Genomic DNA, 21,016 nt, shown 5'->3' with positions numbered 1-21,016 from the left:
AATAAGGAAGCTTTTATGTATAGAAAAGCCCAGCTAAGTTTGTCCCTGGGAGAAGAAAGAGGACCCTGTGGGAGCCTTGTGATTTTCCACCATAGACATAGAGATTCCAGAAACAGATAACTTCCTAGTCTTCAGAGCAAACACTGGAGGTGAACAGGACATTAGCCAGGCTGAGTAAATTTGAACTATTACATGTATAGAAAGGCAGTCAGGGAACAGGGAATATAAACAATAGCAACTTCTCCTGTATGAGCAGCACTTTAGAGTTCACCAAGTATTTCCAGATCATTCTCTCATTTGATCTTCAAAACAAGCAACAGAATCATTCTAGATGTTTTTGCATATGTTTTTTTCTTCATTTAATTTGAGTCAAATCTTAAAAATACTCAGGTTTTTGCCTGTTTTACAAATGAGGGAACTGAAGTTCAGGGCAGTAAAGTACCTTCCCCAAAGCCCCGCAGGGAGATAGTGGTAAAATTTGCATGGTGCACGTGGGTGGCCCAGTCAGTTAAGCATCTGACTCTTGGTTTCATCTCCGGTCATGATCTCACAGTTTTTGAGATTGAACCCTGCAATGGGCTCTGCAATGATGGTTCAGAGCCTGCTTGGGATTCCCTCCACCTCTTTTTCCCCTCCCACCCATGCTTTCTAAATAAATAAATAAATAAATAAATAAATAAACAAATAAATAAACTTTAAAAAATTTGCAAATAGTGGTAGAATCCATGTTTTTTCATTCCTTGTGGAGTGCTCCTTCACTCTGTACCAAATAACAAAGGTAGAGGAATTAGGAGGCAGGATATGGTGCAAGAACAGCAAGGTTTGAGGAGGGAGTCAGTACAGATAAGGAATTCAGGAAGCACCAAGATCAGGGAATGTGAAGAAGAATGGGGAGGTATCTGAACCACAGCCTGTCTCCCATAGTAATTCCCAAGTGCTACTTAGGGCTCTCCTAGTGAGACTCTCTTGCCCAGATGTTGGCTCCACAAGCAACTTGGTTCACCCCAGACCCTGGGCATTAGGCAAATCTGGGTAGTCCTCTGATGGGTTAGACCAATACCACCTCTACCAGGTACCAGACCCTGACTAGTCACTTAGTGAGCCAATCAGTCTTCTTCTGTTTAAGGTTCAGAAAGGGATGTAAAAATTCATCAGCAGCTTCTAAGAGGAAAAGGCCTGATGAATTAGGTAGGGAATGAAATATTCATCTCAGCCCAAGGAGGGTTGTGGACAATGTAGAATCAAGGTTGACCTCTGTCTACAACTCCTGGCTGTATCATGGACCCAGAGAAGCACACTTACAGACAAAGGTACAAACACTTCAGGCACAGAGGCAGCTTCCCTGGGCCCTTTCTGCAGGATACTTACTCTCTTTTGCCAATTTAAGGAGAGAGTTGCTAGGTTTTTTCTTTTTTTACAGACAAAAAGAGTTACATGGCCCAGCCTAGAGCTCAGAGCAGCTTCTGGAAGTTATTACAAAACCCATCTCAGATAGTACCTGGGGCCAGGAGTGGAGAGCTGAGTCAGAGTCCCAGGTGAACTCAGATTGAGCTTATTGGGGAGGCACTTGCCAACCTTTCCTCTGTACCACACATAGAGAGAGCCTAGTAAGAAGAGAAGCATGATAGTTTCCACAGTTAAGTGACTCAAGGCTGCCTGAGTTCATGGTGAAGGGTTACCATAGAGTTGCTGATCTCTAGAATGTCAAAGTAGAAGGGGCTTTAGGAATCATCTGGACAGGGAGTCTGATATCCATGGAGGAGCAAAGGACAGACACTCTAGGCTTGGGAATCAACAGGCTATACTAATACTATACTAGCATTTGACCTTGGATAAGTTACCTAAATTTCTGTTCCTCAATACATTTATCTGTAAAAAAAAAAAAAAAAAAAAAAAAAAGGAGGGGGTAGGAAGGAGGAGGAAGGAGTATTGCCATAGGGCTAGTTTGAGGATTAAGTGAGATAATCCATGGAAAAATCTCTTTTAAAAATGTTTTTTAATATAATTTATTGTCAAGTTATCTAACATATAATATATACAGGGTGCTCTTGGCTTTGGGGGTAGATTCCCATGATTCATTGATGATATACAACACCCAGAGCTCATTCCAACAAGAGCCCTCCTCAACACTCATCATCCATTTTGCCCTCCCGCCTCACCCCGCCATCAACCCTCAGTTTGTTCTCTGTACTTAAGAGTCTCTTCTGGATTGCCTCCCTCTGTGTTTTTCTCTTATTTTTCCTTCCCTCCCTTATGTTCATCCCCTGTGGTTCTTAACTTCCAAATATGAGTGAAATCATATGACATTTACCTTTCTCTGACTGACTTATTTTCACCCTCTAGTTGTTCCATCCATGTTATTGCAAATGGCAAGATTCCATTGTTTTTGATCACCGAGTAGTTTTCCATTATATATATGTGTGTGTGTGTATATATATATATATATGTATATAAACATACCACATCTTCTTTTCCATTCATCAGTTGATAAACATTTGAATTCTTTCCATAATTTGACTATTGTTAATAGCACTGCTATAAACATTGGGGTACAAGTTCTCCTATGAATCAGCACTCCTGTATCCTTTAGATAAATTCCTAGCACTGCTATTGCTGGGTTTTAGGATAATTCTATTTTTAATTTTTTGAGTTTTTCACACTGTTTTCCAGAGTGGCTGCATTTCCATCAACAGTGCAAGAAGGTTCCCATTTCTCCACATCCTCACCAACATCTGTTGTTTCCTGAGTGTTAATTTTAGCCACTCTGACTGGTGTGAGATGGTATCTCAATGTGGTTTTGATTTGTATCATGGAAAAAAATCTTAGCGTAGTGTCTGGCATGCAGTGGCCTCTCAATTAATTTGGAATGTAAATGACTTTAATACTATTAATCAAGCAGAGTTGTGGTTAAATTCTGGATAGATTTCTCCATTTCTAGCTGTATTACTTTGAAAGACCACTTTCCCTCTTGGTGTATCTTAATGAGGTTAATCTTATTAATTAATTAATCATATTATTATTAATTCACAGGGCTGTTGTGAGGGTTCAATGAGGTAATTAATACATGTAAAAGTGAGCATGGTGCTCACACAGTAAATGCTCAATAAATATTGGCTGAATTTGAATGGGCATGTAGCTACAAGTGAAAGCTGTACTATTTTCTTAGAGTTGTGCTATAGCACCCCATACTCTTTTACCTCATCCTTGGTGTGATTGGTCAGGCAAATGAATACAGCCTAAACAGAGATTCAAGCAAGCTGAATTTGTTCAGATGCATACCAAACTGCAGTGTGGGATTTTGACTTCATTAGCACTGGTCTAACACATGGCTTACAGTTGCTCATTTGCACAGATAACTCCTCAGCCACAGACATAACAAGTCAAGTCTCATGAGGTAGTCTTCCATTCTTCTCCTAGAGGTATAAATTCCCATTCTAACAGCCAACCCTAACACTCCTGAGGCCTCTATAGCCATTTCCCTTCCCCAAAGCCCAAAGCGGTGAGAGTAGAAGCAGAAAGGTCAAGGACTGGTGTCTTATTGCTCTTATTGCTGTCTTATTGCTCTCCTTTATTGCTAAGCCTGGAAATACTTTCAGCTTGCAACAGGCCTTCATCTTATAAAAGCTTTTAGTGGATCTTTACTATCCAGGATTGTCTACAAGGCAAAACTCATATGTAGGTTGTGTATGTGTATGTGTGTGGTGGTGATATTGAGAAGGGAGCTAAATGATGTTCAAAGCACAGAAATTTTCCACTATCTGGCAGGATGCTTCAGAGGGGTAGGCCTAGGAGAACTGGCCAGCTGTCAAATCTTCCCCCTTGAGCACAAATCTAGGCTTTACAGGAACCTCAAACTTACTCTTAAGCAGCTTCTTCCCATACTTGCCAACCACTGGTTTTCAGAAACTTTAAAGAAATAGCTGGGCTTTTCCTCTAATGAATGTATTGACAGTTAACTCCCAATCAGGATTATTGTGACAATTGCTAGTTTATCCTCAACACAAGCATATTCATGCAATGCACAAAGCTGCATATATACAAGAACACATACACACATAGTTCCTCCTCTTATGAAGCTGACCAGGAAATAAACATACTTGGAAAGAAGATCTATTACATATTTATGGAAAACAACAAGAGAAAGATTTAATATTAGAGTAAACAACAATCTCCAGTCTCAAGGCTGAATCTCCCTTCCCTGGTCCCTACTACTCAATCCAACACACATTTTTCTTCTTCTTTTTTTAATGTTTATTTATTTTTAAGAGACAAAGACAGAGTACAAGCAGGGGTGAGGCAGAGAGAGAGGGAGACACAGAATCCAAAACAGGCTCCAGGCTCTGAGCTGTCAGCACAGAGCCTGACGTGGGGCTTGAAATCACAAACAGTGAGATCATGACCTGAACCAAAGTAAGAAGCTTAACCTACTGAGCCACCCAGGCATGCACATCCCCCCCCCAACACACATTTTTAAGTCATCTTTTGAGGAGCCCTTACAGTTTGCCCTTTCCTGAAAAGCTGGAAGAGTATGGCCTAAACCTAGAATGAAAATACATCTTGGTTTACCTGGGACAAACCTAATTTATGCCTGTTGTCCCAACATAATATTAATAGTGCCTCCTTTCACTCTCAAAAGTATCCCAGTTTGGGTAATAAATTATCTGATAGCCTACCTAAACCTTTCTTCACCCTGGGTCATGGCTTGGCCACCTGGGACAGGACCCATCACATAGGCCTGGGCCTACTGTCTTCCTGGGAAAACAGCTTGTTCTTTAACCATGCTTAATCTTCTCAATTATATCACTAGAGATTCTTTTTAGTGCTCTAACCTTGCATTTAAGCAAAACAATTTACTAGCCCATGTCCCAGTGATTAAGGGGAGGCTGGGGATTTTTGCCATTCTAGTTGGCCTCATAGTAGACATTAACCCTCCTCCTTTTGTTCTCACCCTATTTAATTCCCCTTTTATATTCTTTGTGTTTATAATCCTGGACACTCTAACTTTATTTTTCTCCTTTTCCTTCTCAAAACATTAGCCGTGATGACTTCAGACTCTCTATGAAGCAAATTACACCCCATGCCACCACCACCCACCCTATATTAGATTCAGATATCCTTGGAATAAAAAGAAATGACAAAAGGAAAGTGAGAGAGAAGAGGGAGAGGAAAAGAAAGGAAGGAAAAGAGAGAGATGGATTCAACCTCAAGAAATTCAACCTCATTTAGGTTCTGTAATTAATTTTCATTAGGCCTTATACCTAATATCTTTTAGCCTAAGGGAATGGGAGCTAGTGACTATTTTCATGGATTAACTGCGTTTTGAAAAAATCTGAAAACTCTGTCAACACTTTGCAAACATGGCTATAAATATATTGTGCAGAATAAATTCATAATACAATTCACAGAGCAATGGATAAGGATCCATGGTCTCCAGACATGTGGATACCACATACTGCAGCTTCAATTTTGGCAGCAGCTGTGTTAATCTGCAAATAAGGGGAAGCAGGGAAGGAGCCCCACAAAAAACAAAAGGACCGTTATCAGTATGAAGTGGGGAGATTTACATACAGGGCCTTATTTAGATCCTGAGAAAACTGAATAGTCTGGGGAGAAGCTGGAAGGTATGGTATACTCACCTGTGCAGCTATGGAGCTGTAAATATATGTATGCATACACATACATACATATACATCTGCCTGTGTGTGGGTATATGTATGAGAGAAAGAAAAAGGGGTTATCCGTATAGAAAAATGTGTATGCCTATGGATGTGTGTGTTTTTCATTGTCTATGTCATGAGTTCAAGATTTAGGTTCAGATTATGTGTATAATTTTGTACACAAAAGTGGTTGCTTATACGTATGTGTATCACTGGTGATGCTTCAATCCAGCTATCTGTTCAGGTCTACAGATAAACTTATATACCTGGCAGCCATGATGATAATTTATATATAAGGCTCAAATCAGTTTTCAAAATATTGTCATATCCATCCTCTCATTTGAGCCTTATTACAAGGCTGTGAGATAGGCATTATTATTCCTTCCCCACATTTTACAGATAAAGGAAGTGAGGCTGAGAAAGAGAAAGGCCAAGTGATTTGGCCTAGGTTGCAGATTAGGTAAACAGCAAAGCCAGGACTCTAATGCTGATCTATCTGGTGTCAGATCCTGTGTCTGAGCCTACCACACAGCACAGAAAGAAATGAGGCAAGGGAGATTTGACCACCGGGGTCTACTTTATGATTTCCCATTCCAAGGCCACCAAATCCCATGAAAAATAAAGACAGCCCCAGGGCAAGTGCTATTATCTGTTGAGCCATGGTCAGGAGAGTAGTCTGCAGGTTGCTAGTCCTGGCTGGAGACATTAGCCAAGTTCACTCATAGGACATAGATGAACCATGGCCTCTTTTTTTTAAATATTTATTTTTTGAGAGAGAGAGCATGATCAGGGGAGGGCAGAGAGAGAGAGGGAGACATAGAATCCGAATCCATGGCCTTTTTGAACAGATGTTCACCGGTGATACTCTGGAGCCCATTAGGAGTACTTTCTGGAGTTAGGAGCTGGGGCAATAAGTTTGCTCCCTCTTTATTCTCTGCTTTGGCTATCTGTCTTTCTTTTCCTAAAAACCACAGACTCCCAACATCTGATATGACTGGTTCTACCTGAGCCTTTCATGTTTGAGACATCTTGTGAGGAGGGCAGGTAGCACCAGTCTGGCTAGACCTGAATGTGAATGGTGCCATCCCAGGGCAAAGCAGAAAATAAATCCCGCTGGAGTTCTGATAACCTCACTTACTCTGGCCACTACGTCCCTCTAGCTTGTTGGACTGTAGATCTAAGGAAAACTTTCTTTTGGCTAGTAGGCAAAATCTAAGTCAAGGCAAAAAACACTGTGGATCTTGGAACACATACTGTTCTGTTGTTTACCATTTGGCTGCTTAGAACCTGGTCAAGGCAATGGAGATAATGATAATCTCTCCAAGATTTCAGGATCACTGATTTGAAGACCTTGGAGAAGTCAGGGCTCAGAGCCAGGGCTCTTGTCATCTTGAGGCAGGAGATCATTCTTCTGCTCTACTATCACTATGCTCAGTCATTCCAATGGGGCACGAGAATTTTAATTTGACAATGTTTAGAGGTTCTTGCAGGGGCCCCCTACTGGGACTTCCAGACATTTATCCTCCTTTCCTGTTAGCTCCAAAAGAAAAGCCCTCCTTCCAAGCAACAGGATGGGAGGTCCCAACTGGCAAGAGGTCAAAGGGCTTGGCAGGATCTTGGCAAGCTCATAGTAGGTGGGCCGCAGAGCACCCTGTTGTAGATGGAGTTATTCAGGTTTCAAAACTGTTGCATGTGGATGTGTAGACCACTCACAGTCATTGGTTTCCTCAGAACTCAGGGAGGAGATTATAGATGTGATGAGTGCAGGATTACCCAACAGGTGGACAGAGTTATGAGTTTAGAGCACCAGTGAAGCAGAGCCACTCTCAAATGAGAAAAGTATAAATTTAATGAATTGTTTCAGAAGTTAGAAGTTGGAAATATAGTTCTTAGGGCCTTTAAAGATCTTAATCTGGTCCCGAGGACGACCAACATCAGAGTAGCCTAGATAGTACCTTGATAAGGTAACTTTATCCCCAGAATTTCTGACTGAGTAATGCTAAGCTTCCTTGAGCTCACCTGGGCTTACACTAGCCTACTAGTGAGATAATAAGAATAGTAAATGCTTATACAGCACTTACCATGTGCCAAACACTCTTTCAAGCTATATATAACTTATTTAACAACCCTATATAGTAAGTAATCTTATTATCCTCCTCTTAAAATGAGGACATAACAGCACAAAGAGGTTAAGTGGCCTGAGCAAGGACACAGATAAGTGGTGAAAAGAGGCTTTACTCAAACAGTTTGGCTCCAGCATTAGTGTTCACTCAAGAAGGCTCCATGAAAGAATTCTCAGTGGAGAATACTTCACCCTTAAGACACAATCCCCTTTTTAAAGATAAAGCCAAGATCTTAGGAAAGTGTTCTTAAAGTGGAGAATGTTCAAGAGATTTCCAGGCTTGTTGACTCAGCATATCATAACCTGTTACACCAAATCTCAGCTCTGTATGGAGGTACTTGCTCACTTATGCACACATGCTTTTTGCCCCTCTTGGATGGAATTCTCCAACAAGACAAGATGGAGATCAGAGGATAGCTAATCTTTCCAAAATTCATCTCTCAAATATGGGAGGAATTGTTTTCTATTTTCATCAGAGAAGTTGTTTTCTTACTTACTACCTTACCATTCCCCATCACCGCTGACTCCTTACCAGGAAGCACCCCAAGGCCTCTATGGTTTATATAGGTTACTGGTTATAAGCACTAAGTCTCTGGGAGGTCCATCCTTCTCATTGCATTAGTGAAGAAATTGGGACCGAGAAAAAGGAAAGAAACTTATTAGGGTCACAAAGACAGTAAACAGAGCTGAAAGCAGAACCCATGTCTCCTGATTCCCAATCCAGTACCTTTCTTAATCCCATTCAGCAAGTCTTAGTGAGGCCCAGATCTTTCCTTACATGACCTTCATTTCCATCTCCTTAACTTTTTGCTTCCCTTTTGTTTGTTTTTCATCATACCATAATTCTTCTTATCCATATACTTAAACTTCAGGCTGCTATCAAATTTAGGGAAAGCTCTATTCCAGCATTAAAGGAGCTCCTAGTATTCGTTCCCATTGAACATGGAACTGGGATACCTGGGTTCTAGTCTCACCTCTGCTAAATATTAAGTGTATGACCTTAGGCCACTCACTTACCCTCAGTCTGTTTTCCATTTTCTGCAACTATAAAATGAGAATATAAGTCTCTACACAGCCCTTTTTTGTTGTGAACTTTACCCCAACTAAATACAAACCACACCGTCTTTCCATTTCGCAGAACCCTTCAACATAGCACTTGTGATCAAAGATGTTGTCACATGGTGAGATTCAACCAAGCATTTTATTTCATAACTGTCTCTGTTGCGAGGATAAACATCAACTAAGATATAAAGTACAATGACCACGTACAGAGGGGATTGTCTTCACTCAGTAGTCTTCCGCTCTCCTTGGGTTCACAACATGTGGAGGTCTGTTTGGAACCCAGGGTAAAGGGCTGAGAGCTGTTGCCATCTCTGCTCTCATGCCCTTTATCCCTCCTCTTGGACCTCAGAAAAAAGTGCCTGGGCTGCTGACATGGAAGAGCAGGTGGTGTAGGTTGGGCAGGCTATGGCACAAACCAGTTGTAGACACCTCATTCCGTGGCCCAATGCCCAGACATCCTCCCACCCCATGCCCTTCTCTCCAAGTGTCCTCAGTATCTTCCTCTCCTCCTGCCCCTCCACTCCACCCTGCCTTCTGGGTCAGGGCCTAATGGGGAACCATGACTCACTGGATTCTCAGAGGGCAAAGACCCAGACTCTGAGCAACAACTAAAGTATCTAATTCTCAACACTTATCCTGCGACTACCCAATTCATAGGCTCCTCTTTACTTAGCTAAATCCCATTTTGAGTTACAACTCTCTCAGCAAACCTTCCTTAATTCCTCTTGAATCCTCACCTCATCTCTCCTTTTCCACATCACCACACAAAAACTGCACTTAATTTTATATATACACATGGTTTTACTACTTAACAATAATCTTCAATTGTTTGGTATGTTACGTCTTTGCAAAGAAATTATAAACTTTTTCAGGGACACTTTTCTTTCTCTGGCTCATCCAAAGTCTAGCCTTGCACATAATAAACATTTATTGACTTGAATTGATCCAACATTAATTGAATTAGAGGTAAAGTGTATGGGGAGAAGCTTGTGAGCAAGGAGAAAACTAACATTTATTGAACAAAATATGTGCTTGACTATATGCTAGGTATTTTGTATGCCTCGTCTCATTTAATCTCCATACCAATAATGAAAGATGTTATTATTATCCTTGTTTTTGCATGAGAAAACTCAAACTTTGAGAAGTTAAAATCTTTGTCAAAGCCAACCATGTGGTAACTAATTGAATCTAGTGCTGTTTGATTCCAAAGCCCATATTCAAAGATTAGTCACAGCTTTAATGCCTACTAAAGTGTTGGTTAAATAAATTATAATATACAAATATAATGGAATACTGTGCAGTTATAAAAAAAGAGTGAAGGATTATGGATTTAATGTATAATAATATCGAAGATATATTTTTAAGTATAAAAGACAAGGTGAAAGATAATATAAAGTATGGGCTACCATTTGTGCTTTAGAAATAAAATGTGTAGACACACACACACACACCACACACACATACACACACACACACACACACACAATTGCTTGTATATAAACAGAATATGTCTGGAAGGAAACACTAGACAACACTGGTGGCCTCTAGGGAAGGAAACAGGGTAACTGGGAGACAGAGGTTGAAGAGAGACTTTACAGTGTTATACCTCTTGAATTTTGTTTCATATTAAATAAATAAATCACATTTGTTAAAAACACAATACAATCTAACAAAGTAATGCCTGGGGGTTGACTTTGGAAAAATTCAGAGAGAGAACAATTGGATTGGAGACCCCTAGGGTCCCAAAAGCCTCATCCTTTGCACCTATTTCCCAAACCCTCTTACAAACCAATCTCCACTGTAATCATCTGACTGTAATGTTGACTGAGGTCACATCTTTCCAGAATTCAGTTCTCTACTTATAAAATGGGCATCAGATGGGGTAGGATAAGGTGGTCTGTAAAATGCCTTCCAGTTCAGATATTTAAAAAACCAAAAATCAAGATGGCGAATCCTACTACATTGAAATCTTAGTCTCAAACAAGGGTTTGGAGATTTTGTTTTGTTGTTTTCAACAAAAAATAGAAACATTTCCATTCTGATTTGCCTACTAAACAGTCTTAGTGGAGGCTCCCTAAGTGGTCACTGAAGTGCTTGTTCAAAACTGCTATTGCAGTCTCCAAGCTTCTGGCCTTCTGTGGCCTCTGTTTTCCAGGGCTATCCTGTTTAGAACACAAGGAAATTGGCCCACTCCAAAACTGAATACAAAAGAGCAAGGCCCCTTCTATACTTAATGTCCCTTGGCCCAGACCTTCTGACCCTAAATATCCCTTTCCTTCTTCCTCACTACCTGCAGGAGAACAGAAGCTCTGTAAGAGACCCTCGGGAGGAAGCAACGCCTGAACTTCACCCACCACTCAACACCCCCCCCCAATCCCTAGCAATTCCTACTAAACAATTCAGTCGTTGACTTATAGGGAGGTTTGTAAGCTCCCGCCAAGAGCTGTAAGTATTTTAACATGTCTTGTTTCCTTGAATGTACATGACCTGGGATCTGGCCCCTCCTTTCTCAGGGCTCTTAGAGAACTGAAAAACAAAGAAAACACAGCCTGTCCTTAGCTACAGGACACCCAGATCAAGCTACAGAATAATACAGAGGGGATATGAGAAAGAGATTGAATGGGGAGGTGAAAGGTGGGGAAGAGGGTTGAACAAAATATTGAACAAAATATGTGCTTGACTATATGCTAGGTATTTTGTATGCCTCATCTCATTTAATCTCCCTTCCAGAAACATTTAAAGAAAGATATAACAACTCAATTTCTAAGGGCTGGAAAAGGTCACTCGATAATAAGAATAAGCACAGTGCCAACTCCTTCACAATTTACAAAGATCTTTCATATATGTAATCCCATTGTATCCTTCATAGTCCTATAAAATACTGTTAATCCCATTGTGCAGATGAGAACACTGATGACTTGGAAGATTATATGACTTGTTCAAGTTGAACCAATTAAGAAGAGGCCAATTCTCTAGCGCTTTTTGTACACAAGGATCATGACTCTGGGTAGAGTGAGATGTCCTCTAACTCTGAGTTAGAGGAGTATGTCATACAACACAAGACTGTCAAACTTTTGTTTATTAAACCCTTTCTTGGTCATCTTTTTTATCTCTTAGTCATAAGGATGCCCTGAGGCTACAGGAATGGAAATCTTGGCAGCAGTCACCTTGGTACTGCCTCCTTCCATGCTTATTATGAATTAGGTGATATCTAAAAGCAAGAATTCTGGACTCAGATTCTCTATGTTCAAATCCTGGCTCTGCCATTACTTGATATATGAGCTTAAGCAAGTTACTTAACTTCTGTGCCTCTGTCTTTTTATTGAAAAAATGGAGAAAATAATGGTACCTATTTCATAGTGTTGTTGAGAGTTAAAATGAGTTAGTACATGTAAAGAGCTTAATATAATGCCTGGCACAGATTTATTTGCTAAATACTAAATAAATAATAGTAATAATAATAAGTAGTGGGGTGGACTTACAGGCAGTCATCTCCATACTTTTACCCAGTCACCTTGGGATTAGTGGCAATCCCACATGAAGGGCATGAATGGTAAACAGAAGAAGAGGTCTTTTTTTTGTGAGAAGTTCAGTGACCTGAACAAATGACCTAACCTGTGATCTCAGCCTCATAGCTACTGTGTTCTAAGAAACTGTGCTAACCGGCCCAGACAGACATCAAATGCCCAGATATACACATATACATACAGGTCTGGACATATGGGTTCAGGCACACATCCTTTCAGCCTGGATAAGAGGCTTATTTATCTCTGTGGGTGGGTAGATCCACAAGGTAAATTCAGCAAAAAGACTGTGTAGGGACTGCTTGTTTAGTGACATCTTCCTTCCTCTTTTCGCTTCAGCTACATAGAAGCAGGGAAGTAACTAACCTGGAAGCTTTACTTCCTCTCTTTCTACCACCAATGAAGGCACTTTTGACTCTAGTTAGGACTTAGTGTCTGTCTCCTCCCTTCTCTGACTCCTTTACAACCAATTTTGTAGTATTTTTTGGCAAGAAGAGAGATGATGAGACTCAAATGGAATGAAGACTTCTGTTTTATTAAGAACCACCGAAGCTACTGAAAACCACTCTGAAATCTCTGAAGGTTCAGTTGGCCCAGAACAAGGAAAGTAAGGATTTAAAAAGAAAGGGATACAACTGACCAGGACATTTGTTAAATATAATTGAGTAAGACTTGCTACAATACTATCTCCTTGGCTGAGATCCTAGGGCTATGAGAAGAAGGAGTGTGGAAATGACAAAAGGGGGTTCATAGTAGCTATTTTACTATAAATACTTCCACACTCTTGAGTGCTACATAGAAAGTCACCTTTCTCCTAGAAAGTAGAGAGTAATAGAGGGAAGAAAGGGGAAAAGGGAAGAGATGCCTCTGTGAGGTGTATAGAAATGGGCCAAGATCCATGCTGGAGTTGGGATTCTACCACATCTTAAACTCCAGTTATTCCTCTAATTGAGCAAGAGAAAGAAATAGAAGAGAGATAACAATATTTGGAGGAAAGGGAATGGCATATCTAGCAAAGGTGGTACAAATGCACCATGAAAATAGGAGGATCTTAGAAAATATGGTTGGGACAGCCAATTTCATCCATTCTTCTCCTGTCAACCCAAGAAACTTGAGCAAAGTAGAAGATAGAGATAGGCAAGATGACCAGGATGAAAACACATGCATTTCCTCAAGCCACTCACAGAGGCCACATTCCTCACCCACAAATAGGTGCCAAGTGATTTCACATCAGGAACCACAGCACCCACCCTCAAGGTAGGTAATTCAATGTCCTCTATCATTCCTAAAATGAGAGAGGGCTGGAGTGTTTTATACCCACTTCCCAGTAACCTTTGAGTACTGAGAGTGATGCAGAATAAGGGGAGGGATGGAAGCAGAAAGAAACTTATAATAAATGTTTCCAAGCTCCAGTGTTGGGAAGTTACAAAGGAGTCCAGGCCAAGATGTACACCCCAGGCTGGCTGTATTCTCTCCATCACTCTCACCTAACAAGCTGCTCATTCTGGGTCGTTTGTGCTAATCTATAACTTTTACAGAAGCCTCTGTTATGTTAAACCTGATCCCATAATCAGACGAGAAAATAATTCTTTCATCATCCATAGCTTCAGATGAGGTATATGGGGTGTGTGTGTGTGTGTGTGTGTGTGTGTATTATGAGTAAACCTTTTCTCTAAGGTTTACTCATTGAATCCCAAGTCAGACAGTTCCAAGGCAAAATAGTCCACTCCATCTTTTACCCAATCTGAAAAGAGTAAATGATTCTTTTCAAAAGACAACAAAACAAAAATATGCTGGTGGTAAAAGCAGCACACCTTCTTGGGAAACTGATCTGTTCAAAAAGTTGAGATGGCATCCTTTACATATTTCCGCAAATGTTGACAGTCCAGCTGCTTGTTTACTCTTCATGGTACAGGAGGAAATGTTTCCAATGACAAGCAAATATAAATTTAGGGGAAAATGAGAGAGAGCTCTTTGCATGCTACTTCAGTAGCCACACTCTCAGCTAAGCCCTGAATTAAAGTGAATGACCAACCAGGGATTATGGATACCCTATGGCCTCCTCTAGGATTGAAACTGCAGTCCTCCCATACCCGACCACAGTGAGATTGAGATAGCAGCCCTAAGTCAGCTATAAAGATTCTCTGTGTGAAGCCCCCTGAAGGAAATCACTACGTCATATTTAGGAATCTTGGTTTAGTCTTCTATCCTGAAGTAACAGCAAATCAAGGTTGTACTAACCATGATTTCTGAGAAATAAGAATGAGCTGTGGGAAATTAAGTTTCAGGAGAAGAATCCAAACTGACACTTAAGGAAATGCTTGTAGTTTACTGATTTTTAAGAACAGGCTCAAATGCTGGAAACAGCAGCATACGGATCCACTCGACTAGCTTGCAGCAAGCCAAGTTGAGAGAATTCTCTTTGGGGTCCAGCTCCATGCTAAGCAGGGCATTCTTGGAGAAGATAGTTGTACACCCAAAGTTGCCTTTACACACTTGATAAAAATGAGTGGATCTTTTCAACCACAATGGTAAGCAGCCTTATAATCTTTAAATTCACATGACATGGGAAAATAATATCTACATGGTTTTTCATTGCTTTCCCAATAGCCTCCCAACCTGTTTGCATCTTCATTCAGGCAGATAGGTTAACAAATTTCCATTTTATCTGAATGAGTCAAAACGTATGTCAAGTGAATAGTAAAGAATAAAATATAATTCTAGAAGGATAGAATAGCAGAGCTATAAAGTTCACCTACTCAAACCATCTCATTTTACGGATAGGTAAACTGAAGTACAGAGAGGTAAAGTACCTGCTCAAAGTCACAGAGCAAGTCAGGGGCACAAGTTGTCTGACTCCTAGTCACTGTCTAGCTGGTATTACTGAGATCACCAGCCCTTTAGTGTCCAGATTTATATTTAGAATGATAATTCAAGGCCACTGGACAGTGGGCCAGGAATCCAGCCTCAACCAACTACTCTAGCTAAAACAAGCATCCCCCTGGTTGGCTTCCAAATATCCCAACCTCTTCTCCTCATCCCTTCCAGTATGAGTCAAGGTCCTCATTTGGGACCCAGTTTGTTGGAAAGGATACAGAAGAGTTACTTGAAGGATACCTGGCCAATGGCCCTATTGGTCAAAGCTCCATTACAGGCTCTAACCCAACCTGATCAAGCTTATCTGGACAGTAGGCAAAAGCCTTCAGCCAAAAACAAGATCCTGGCAGACTTGCTCGAAAAATACCTGGCTCCTAAATTAAGCAATTTAGTGATCAGCCCAGTGAGATATTGAACCAAGCAATGAGAGAAAGGTAGCCTAACTTGCCTTTGACCCCACCCATCCTTGGGACTCTGTCCAAATACGTAATGTATCATTTACCCCATGCCTAGAAAATTCTGTCTCGGGGCGCCTGGGTGGCTCAGTTGATTGGGCGTCCGACTTCGGCTCAGGTCATGATCTCACAGTTTGTGGGTTTGAGCCCCACATCGGACTCTGTGCTGACAGCTCAGATGCTGTCTCCCTCTTTCTCTGCCCCTCCCCCACTCATGCTCTGTTTCTCTGTCTCAATAATAAAATAAAAACATAAAAAGTTTTTAAAAAGAAAGAAACTACTGTTAAAAAAAAAAAAAGAAAATTCTGTCTCCATTACAGTGATCCATGAGTCTGAACTATCTTGAGCCCAGTAGTAAATTCTCCTGACCATTGTCCCTTTCCCTGGGTGGTAGAGCCCTAGCCCCAATCTTCTAACCTAGAAGCCTCAAGGGAAATGCTTATGAGCTGTCCAATAAAGATACCTCCCATCATATTTTATGGCTCAGTAGTAGACTTGGCAGTCAAGGTGGGAAATGCAGACTAATGGGTTTACTCTGAATCACATTTAAAAAGACCCATGCTTGGAGCCAATGTTAACAACTCTGGCTTGGTCTACCTTGTTCCTTGGATCCCCAACCCTAAGCCTACCGTAGCTCCAATCCACTTGGAGTTCCAATAATGACCCGGGGTGCACAACCAATGCTGCCTTGTTCCTCTTTACCCTCTTCCCTCTTCCCTCTAAAAGTCTCTCCTCTCAACCCAGGAAGCCATGCTATACTTTCCACCAAAAACTGTACATTTCATGCTCTAGAATGGCCTGAATTCCACTTTACTTCTACTCTCCATGGTTTTTTATGCCCAGAGACCTCTCTGATGTGTAGTTAGCCCCATACATCAAAACTACCTTTCTCTGGGGCTCCTTCGTAACAGTCCCAATTATCTGCACAACCTTAAACTCATAAAGCCAATCAGCAGCAGATTTAGGACTGTGAAGATATTAGGCCTAGCCAAAGAAAATCTGGGTTGTGTGCCTTCACAGATTTATAGATTTTAAGAGATGAAAGGTGTGCCAGACATTAATAGAAATGGACAGTGTATACCACATTAATAGAAATATACAGTGCACCAACCTCCTTGACTCTAGGAGTATATGTTCCATGTTCTCCAGAATGGCTATTAGGCAAATACTAGCTGATAAACATGTTAGCAAGCTTCTACTGGCTTCTTCTGTCCCTTGAGACACTAGTGCTGTGCTGGGACATTTTGAGAAAACTTCAGAAAGCGTGTGGAAGCAGACACACATTTGGAATCTCAGGATCTAAATGGTTGCTTGAGAAATTCTGAGGGCCCCAAGAAAGGTAGTGCTAAGGATGAGATTTTCTAGGAGCTCAGGAATGTGGTGAGGTGTTCTTGACCTCTTCAAATTAAAAACTGAGGTGTCTGCAAGAACATCCAGTATTAAACATAACTTTCATGAATTCAAGATGCACCACAGCAAGGACCTAAGCCAAAGTATTCTGAGACCCTGGGGACATATCACATTCCTTTCTGTCCCTTCTTGACCTGTACTCACCATAATTTAAACCAGTAAGCCTATCCCTTCAATGGACCTAGTCTGTGTCAGAGTACACACCAGCCACACCTTTGCACAGCCCACTGCACCCCCCCTTCCCAGCTGCACTGTGAGGTCTTGACCGGAAAGTCCCAGCCAGCCCTCCCCCTGAGTCCCCTATGATCACCTACTTTGAAGTTTGTTCCCCAGCAGTAAACCTCTTCCTGGTAAAGTAGTGGTTTTTCCAAGTTTTATTACACACTCCGAAGGGCCCAGCTCTAGGCCTGCCCACACGACATGAATGCCAGGGTCTAACTTCAGCCCATCGCCTGCTACTTCCCATGAAGTTTCACCCAGACTTTGCCACTGACTCTGAAGGCCAACAGCCTGTCTTCAACCACAGGGCAATGCTCAGCAGGTGCCCTCCTAGATAACCTAGGCAACAGCAAGAGGCCCTACCTTGGCTGCCTTCCCAGGAGCCCCTGAACTGAATCAAAGCAAGGAAAAGTTATTCCCAGGGGTGAGTGTGGCAGTGACTTTCTTCCCAGTTGTTCCACACAGTCCAGGGACCCCTACTCTCAGGCATCAATGTGGCCTGGTAGTCTCCACCCTGGACAGCTTGATATGATACACACTCAAACTTTCAAGTGGGGCCCACACACTGCCGTGCCAATGGATCACAATAGGTACCAAGAGCTGGAAACCTCTTCTTCAAAGGCAGCCCAATGAAACTGGAAAAAAAAAAAGCTGGGTCCTTGGTTTAGAGTGGTAGGAGAAGCTGTCCAAGTGCCCAGGGAATCCGCAGGTGAACGCCCTAGAATTCAAAGTTTCTATATTCAATAAATAATCTTGAGGCCTCCCCAGAGGACAGCAAAAGTACATATTGTGGTGGTAGAAGAGGGAACCCTTCAGCCCCAAGAAAACACTATGAAAAACCACGTATTCTGAGCTGTGAACTTTGGGCAAGTCTCCAGTGGAGCTGTCCCTAGAAGACACAAGAAGGAGCCAGCCTTGAGGTAGAGGGCATCCAAAGTCCTTCGCTTCCTCTCTAGACTCCTCAACAGAACTGCTGAGAGGGCATGGTCATTAGCTTTCTGAGAAAACAGATGGCTCCTATGACTTCACAAGCCCACAGGCAGATTCAATGAGAGGAGAATGCAAATTTGTAGTCTTGCAGCCGCTAGGCCTACAAAGCTAAGACTATGCCCCCTGGCCCTACTTGTTTTAGGGAAGAAAACCATGTCAGCCCCTTGCAAAAGCCAGAGAGGTGGAGACCAGCATTCCCGCTAAGGCCAAAAGAGGCATCCCGAGGAGAGTAGAAAGGCTCAGAGTGCCAGGGAGGGCAAGGCTCAGGTTAGGGGAAGCGTGGAGTGAGTCTCAGGGCCCAGCCTGCCAGCTGGCTTACAATTCTCTGGCAGAAGACCCCTGAGACCGCCTCTCTGCTTGCTTTGAGGTTTAGCTCAGAGGTCACGGAGATGTGCTCAATTCCTGAGAGGGACAAAGGACGCCCTAGCCTGGCTGGGCCATAACCACCTCGGGCAAAGAGACGCACGCGCACACTCCACTCGCACTCCCTCCCTCCCTCGCTTTCTGTCTTCAGCAGACACATATGCCTGCCTTGCGCTTGACTCCGCTCAGTCACTGGTATTCCTAAAGGGTTTTTGACAGAAAAAATCTCCGCTCTCCGTACAGGAACAGGGGCTGCTGCGATGATCTGCAGTACGGTATTTCTCTCAAAGCCCTCCCTGCCTCCCAACTCTCCCCTCTCTCCGTGACTTCGCACCCCCCTCCAAAAAATTCTGCAAACATTTCCTCCCACTACACATGGTCAGCATTAAATAAAAAGGTGCGTCTGGATTTGTTCCAGGGCTAAAAAGTTCATTCCTTGCATATGATCAATGAATATCCCAGGTCCCACCCAAGGGACGTCCTGTGCCTAGTCTCCAACAGCTAAGGGTGCCCAGAGCCCTGCAACCTGCGCCTTAGCAGCGCGGTGGGTAAGGGACAAGGGGGAGGAGTCGAAGCGGAAAGCTGAAGGGGCGCCTCCGACTGAGAGGTCAGAACTCGGCAGCAGTGGGAGCAGAGGACACCCTTGCCCAAATGCCAGGAGGGGGCGCGGGGCCACTCACCTGCTTGGAACTCTACTTGGCGATTTTTCTCTCTTTCCTCCTGCAGCAGCATGGAGTAGAGGATCCCAAAAGAGTTCTGGATGCCAAAGATGGAGCCGTTGCACCAGGTGGCAGCCAAGACCACCATCCAGCCGAAGCCACCTTCGGGGGGCTGGAAGCCGCGAGCGGTGCCGCGAGTCTCCACGGTGGGCGTGGACTTGGGTTCTTGCACTGGCTCGGGCTCAAATTCCAACTCCCGCAGGGGTGCAGGGTCCGGCAGGGGTTGTGGCTCCGGCTGTGGCTCCGGCTGCGGCTCCGGTGGAGGCACTGGCACCGGCTCAGGCTCGGGGTCTGGCTCGGGGCTACCAACCCACTCCTGCTGTTCCTGGTCTGCCTCCCGCCAAGGCCCCTTGGCTTCCTTGCTCGCCAGGCTTTGCAGCGCCATCTCGGCAGGGGGACTGTGGCTGCTCCGGCAGGAGGAGCCGCTGTGTGGCTGGTACTTGTTTCTGCCGCCGCCGCTGCTGCTGCCGCTGCCGCTGCTGCTCCGAGCACTGCTGCTGCCGCTCCCTCCTCCTCCCGGCTCCGCGCCCCAGCTGGCCAGCCTGTCCCGCGACAGACGGTCCCTCGAGTCCTCTCCTCCTCCTCCCACGTCCACCCCCCCTTCAGCTCTCCCCATGTCATCTCTCTCCTCCCCCTCCTCTTCTCCACCCCCCCCACCTCTTCCTCCCTCAACAGGCAGCCGCTAGAGCCTTGCTCTTCTCCCTAGCCCTTCCTGCTCCCCATACTCGCCTACCTACTTCAGCCGCTGCTCTGTATCTCAACTTCCTTTCCAAACTACTGAATCCTGTCTTTCTCATCCATATGCCCAATAGAAGGAGAGTTAAAATGATTTTTTCATAAACTGTCCTGTTTCCCGTGACTTCTCCCCATAGGCTCCAAACACATTCACCAACCCAGAATTTCCAGGGAAGACCCCATTGTCTTGCTCTTATTCCCTTCTTCCTCACACGAAGCCCGGAACTGGAGTGGTCCCGAAGACCCCTGGACAAGAGCTGGACTTTGAGAGACCCCACCCTGTCCTCGGGAGTCCCTTTGTCCCCTACTTGGGCTTGAGAAAAGTGACCTGGAGGGGGAAAGCCCAGGCTTCGGTCAGAGGGTGGGCACAATCTTCTAGAGCCGGGGTCTCAGCCTCCCAAGGTCCTGCAAAACCCCCCTCCCCACCAGGCTCTACCAGTTCGCCCCCGCCCTTCCCGGCAAATCCCCGGCGGGGCGCGAAGGGGAGGAGACAGCCCAGCAGCGGGGCCCGCCCCTCCAGGCAGTCAATCAGGGTTTTGTTTGCGCCAACCTGAAGCCCTGAGGAACCGTAGAGGGCCGGGGCCGGGTCGGGGGCTGGGCCAGGAAGGGAGGGAGGTGCAGTGGCACCGGAGGGGGCCGGGCTCGGGCGGGGCGGGAGCCTAAGCTCAGCTCAGGCTCCTCCCAGCTCTCAGTCCCGCAGTGGGGAACTAAGAGTCGGGGCGGGGTCAAGCAGCCAGTTTGGACAAGGGCCGATCTTCCGGCCCTCAGGACTCTGCAGAGTAGTTAGGCGAGGGTGTCTTTCCAGCACCCACCGCTCGCGTCCACCCACCTCAGACTTAGAGACATGGGAATCCCACTGAATGTCCCAGCCTAAGGCCCCAGC

General features: G+C 43.9%; 1 protein-coding gene across 1 annotated transcript in view; it reads right to left on the bottom strand.

Moving 5' to 3' along the window:
- The window catches only part of SLC16A2 (solute carrier family 16 member 2), a 140,466-nt gene extending 120,487 nt beyond the window's left edge, over positions 1-19,979 (bottom strand). The window contains exon 1 of the mRNA XM_029930854.1: positions 19,360-19,979. Coding sequence (XP_029786714.1) covers positions 19,360-19,783 — 424 coding nt within the window. The 5' untranslated portion in view covers positions 19,784-19,979. The remainder of the gene's footprint in view (positions 1-19,359) is intronic.
- Between the last annotated feature and the right edge of the window lie 1,037 nt (positions 19,980-21,016).

Source organism: Suricata suricatta, chromosome X, assembly GCF_006229205.1.
Source record: "Suricata suricatta isolate VVHF042 chromosome X, meerkat_22Aug2017_6uvM2_HiC, whole genome shotgun sequence".
Taxonomy (NCBI): Eukaryota; Metazoa; Chordata; class Mammalia; order Carnivora; family Herpestidae; genus Suricata; species Suricata suricatta.
The sequence above is the reverse complement of the archived record's forward strand: the minus strand, read 5'-3'. Positions and strand labels throughout refer to the sequence as shown.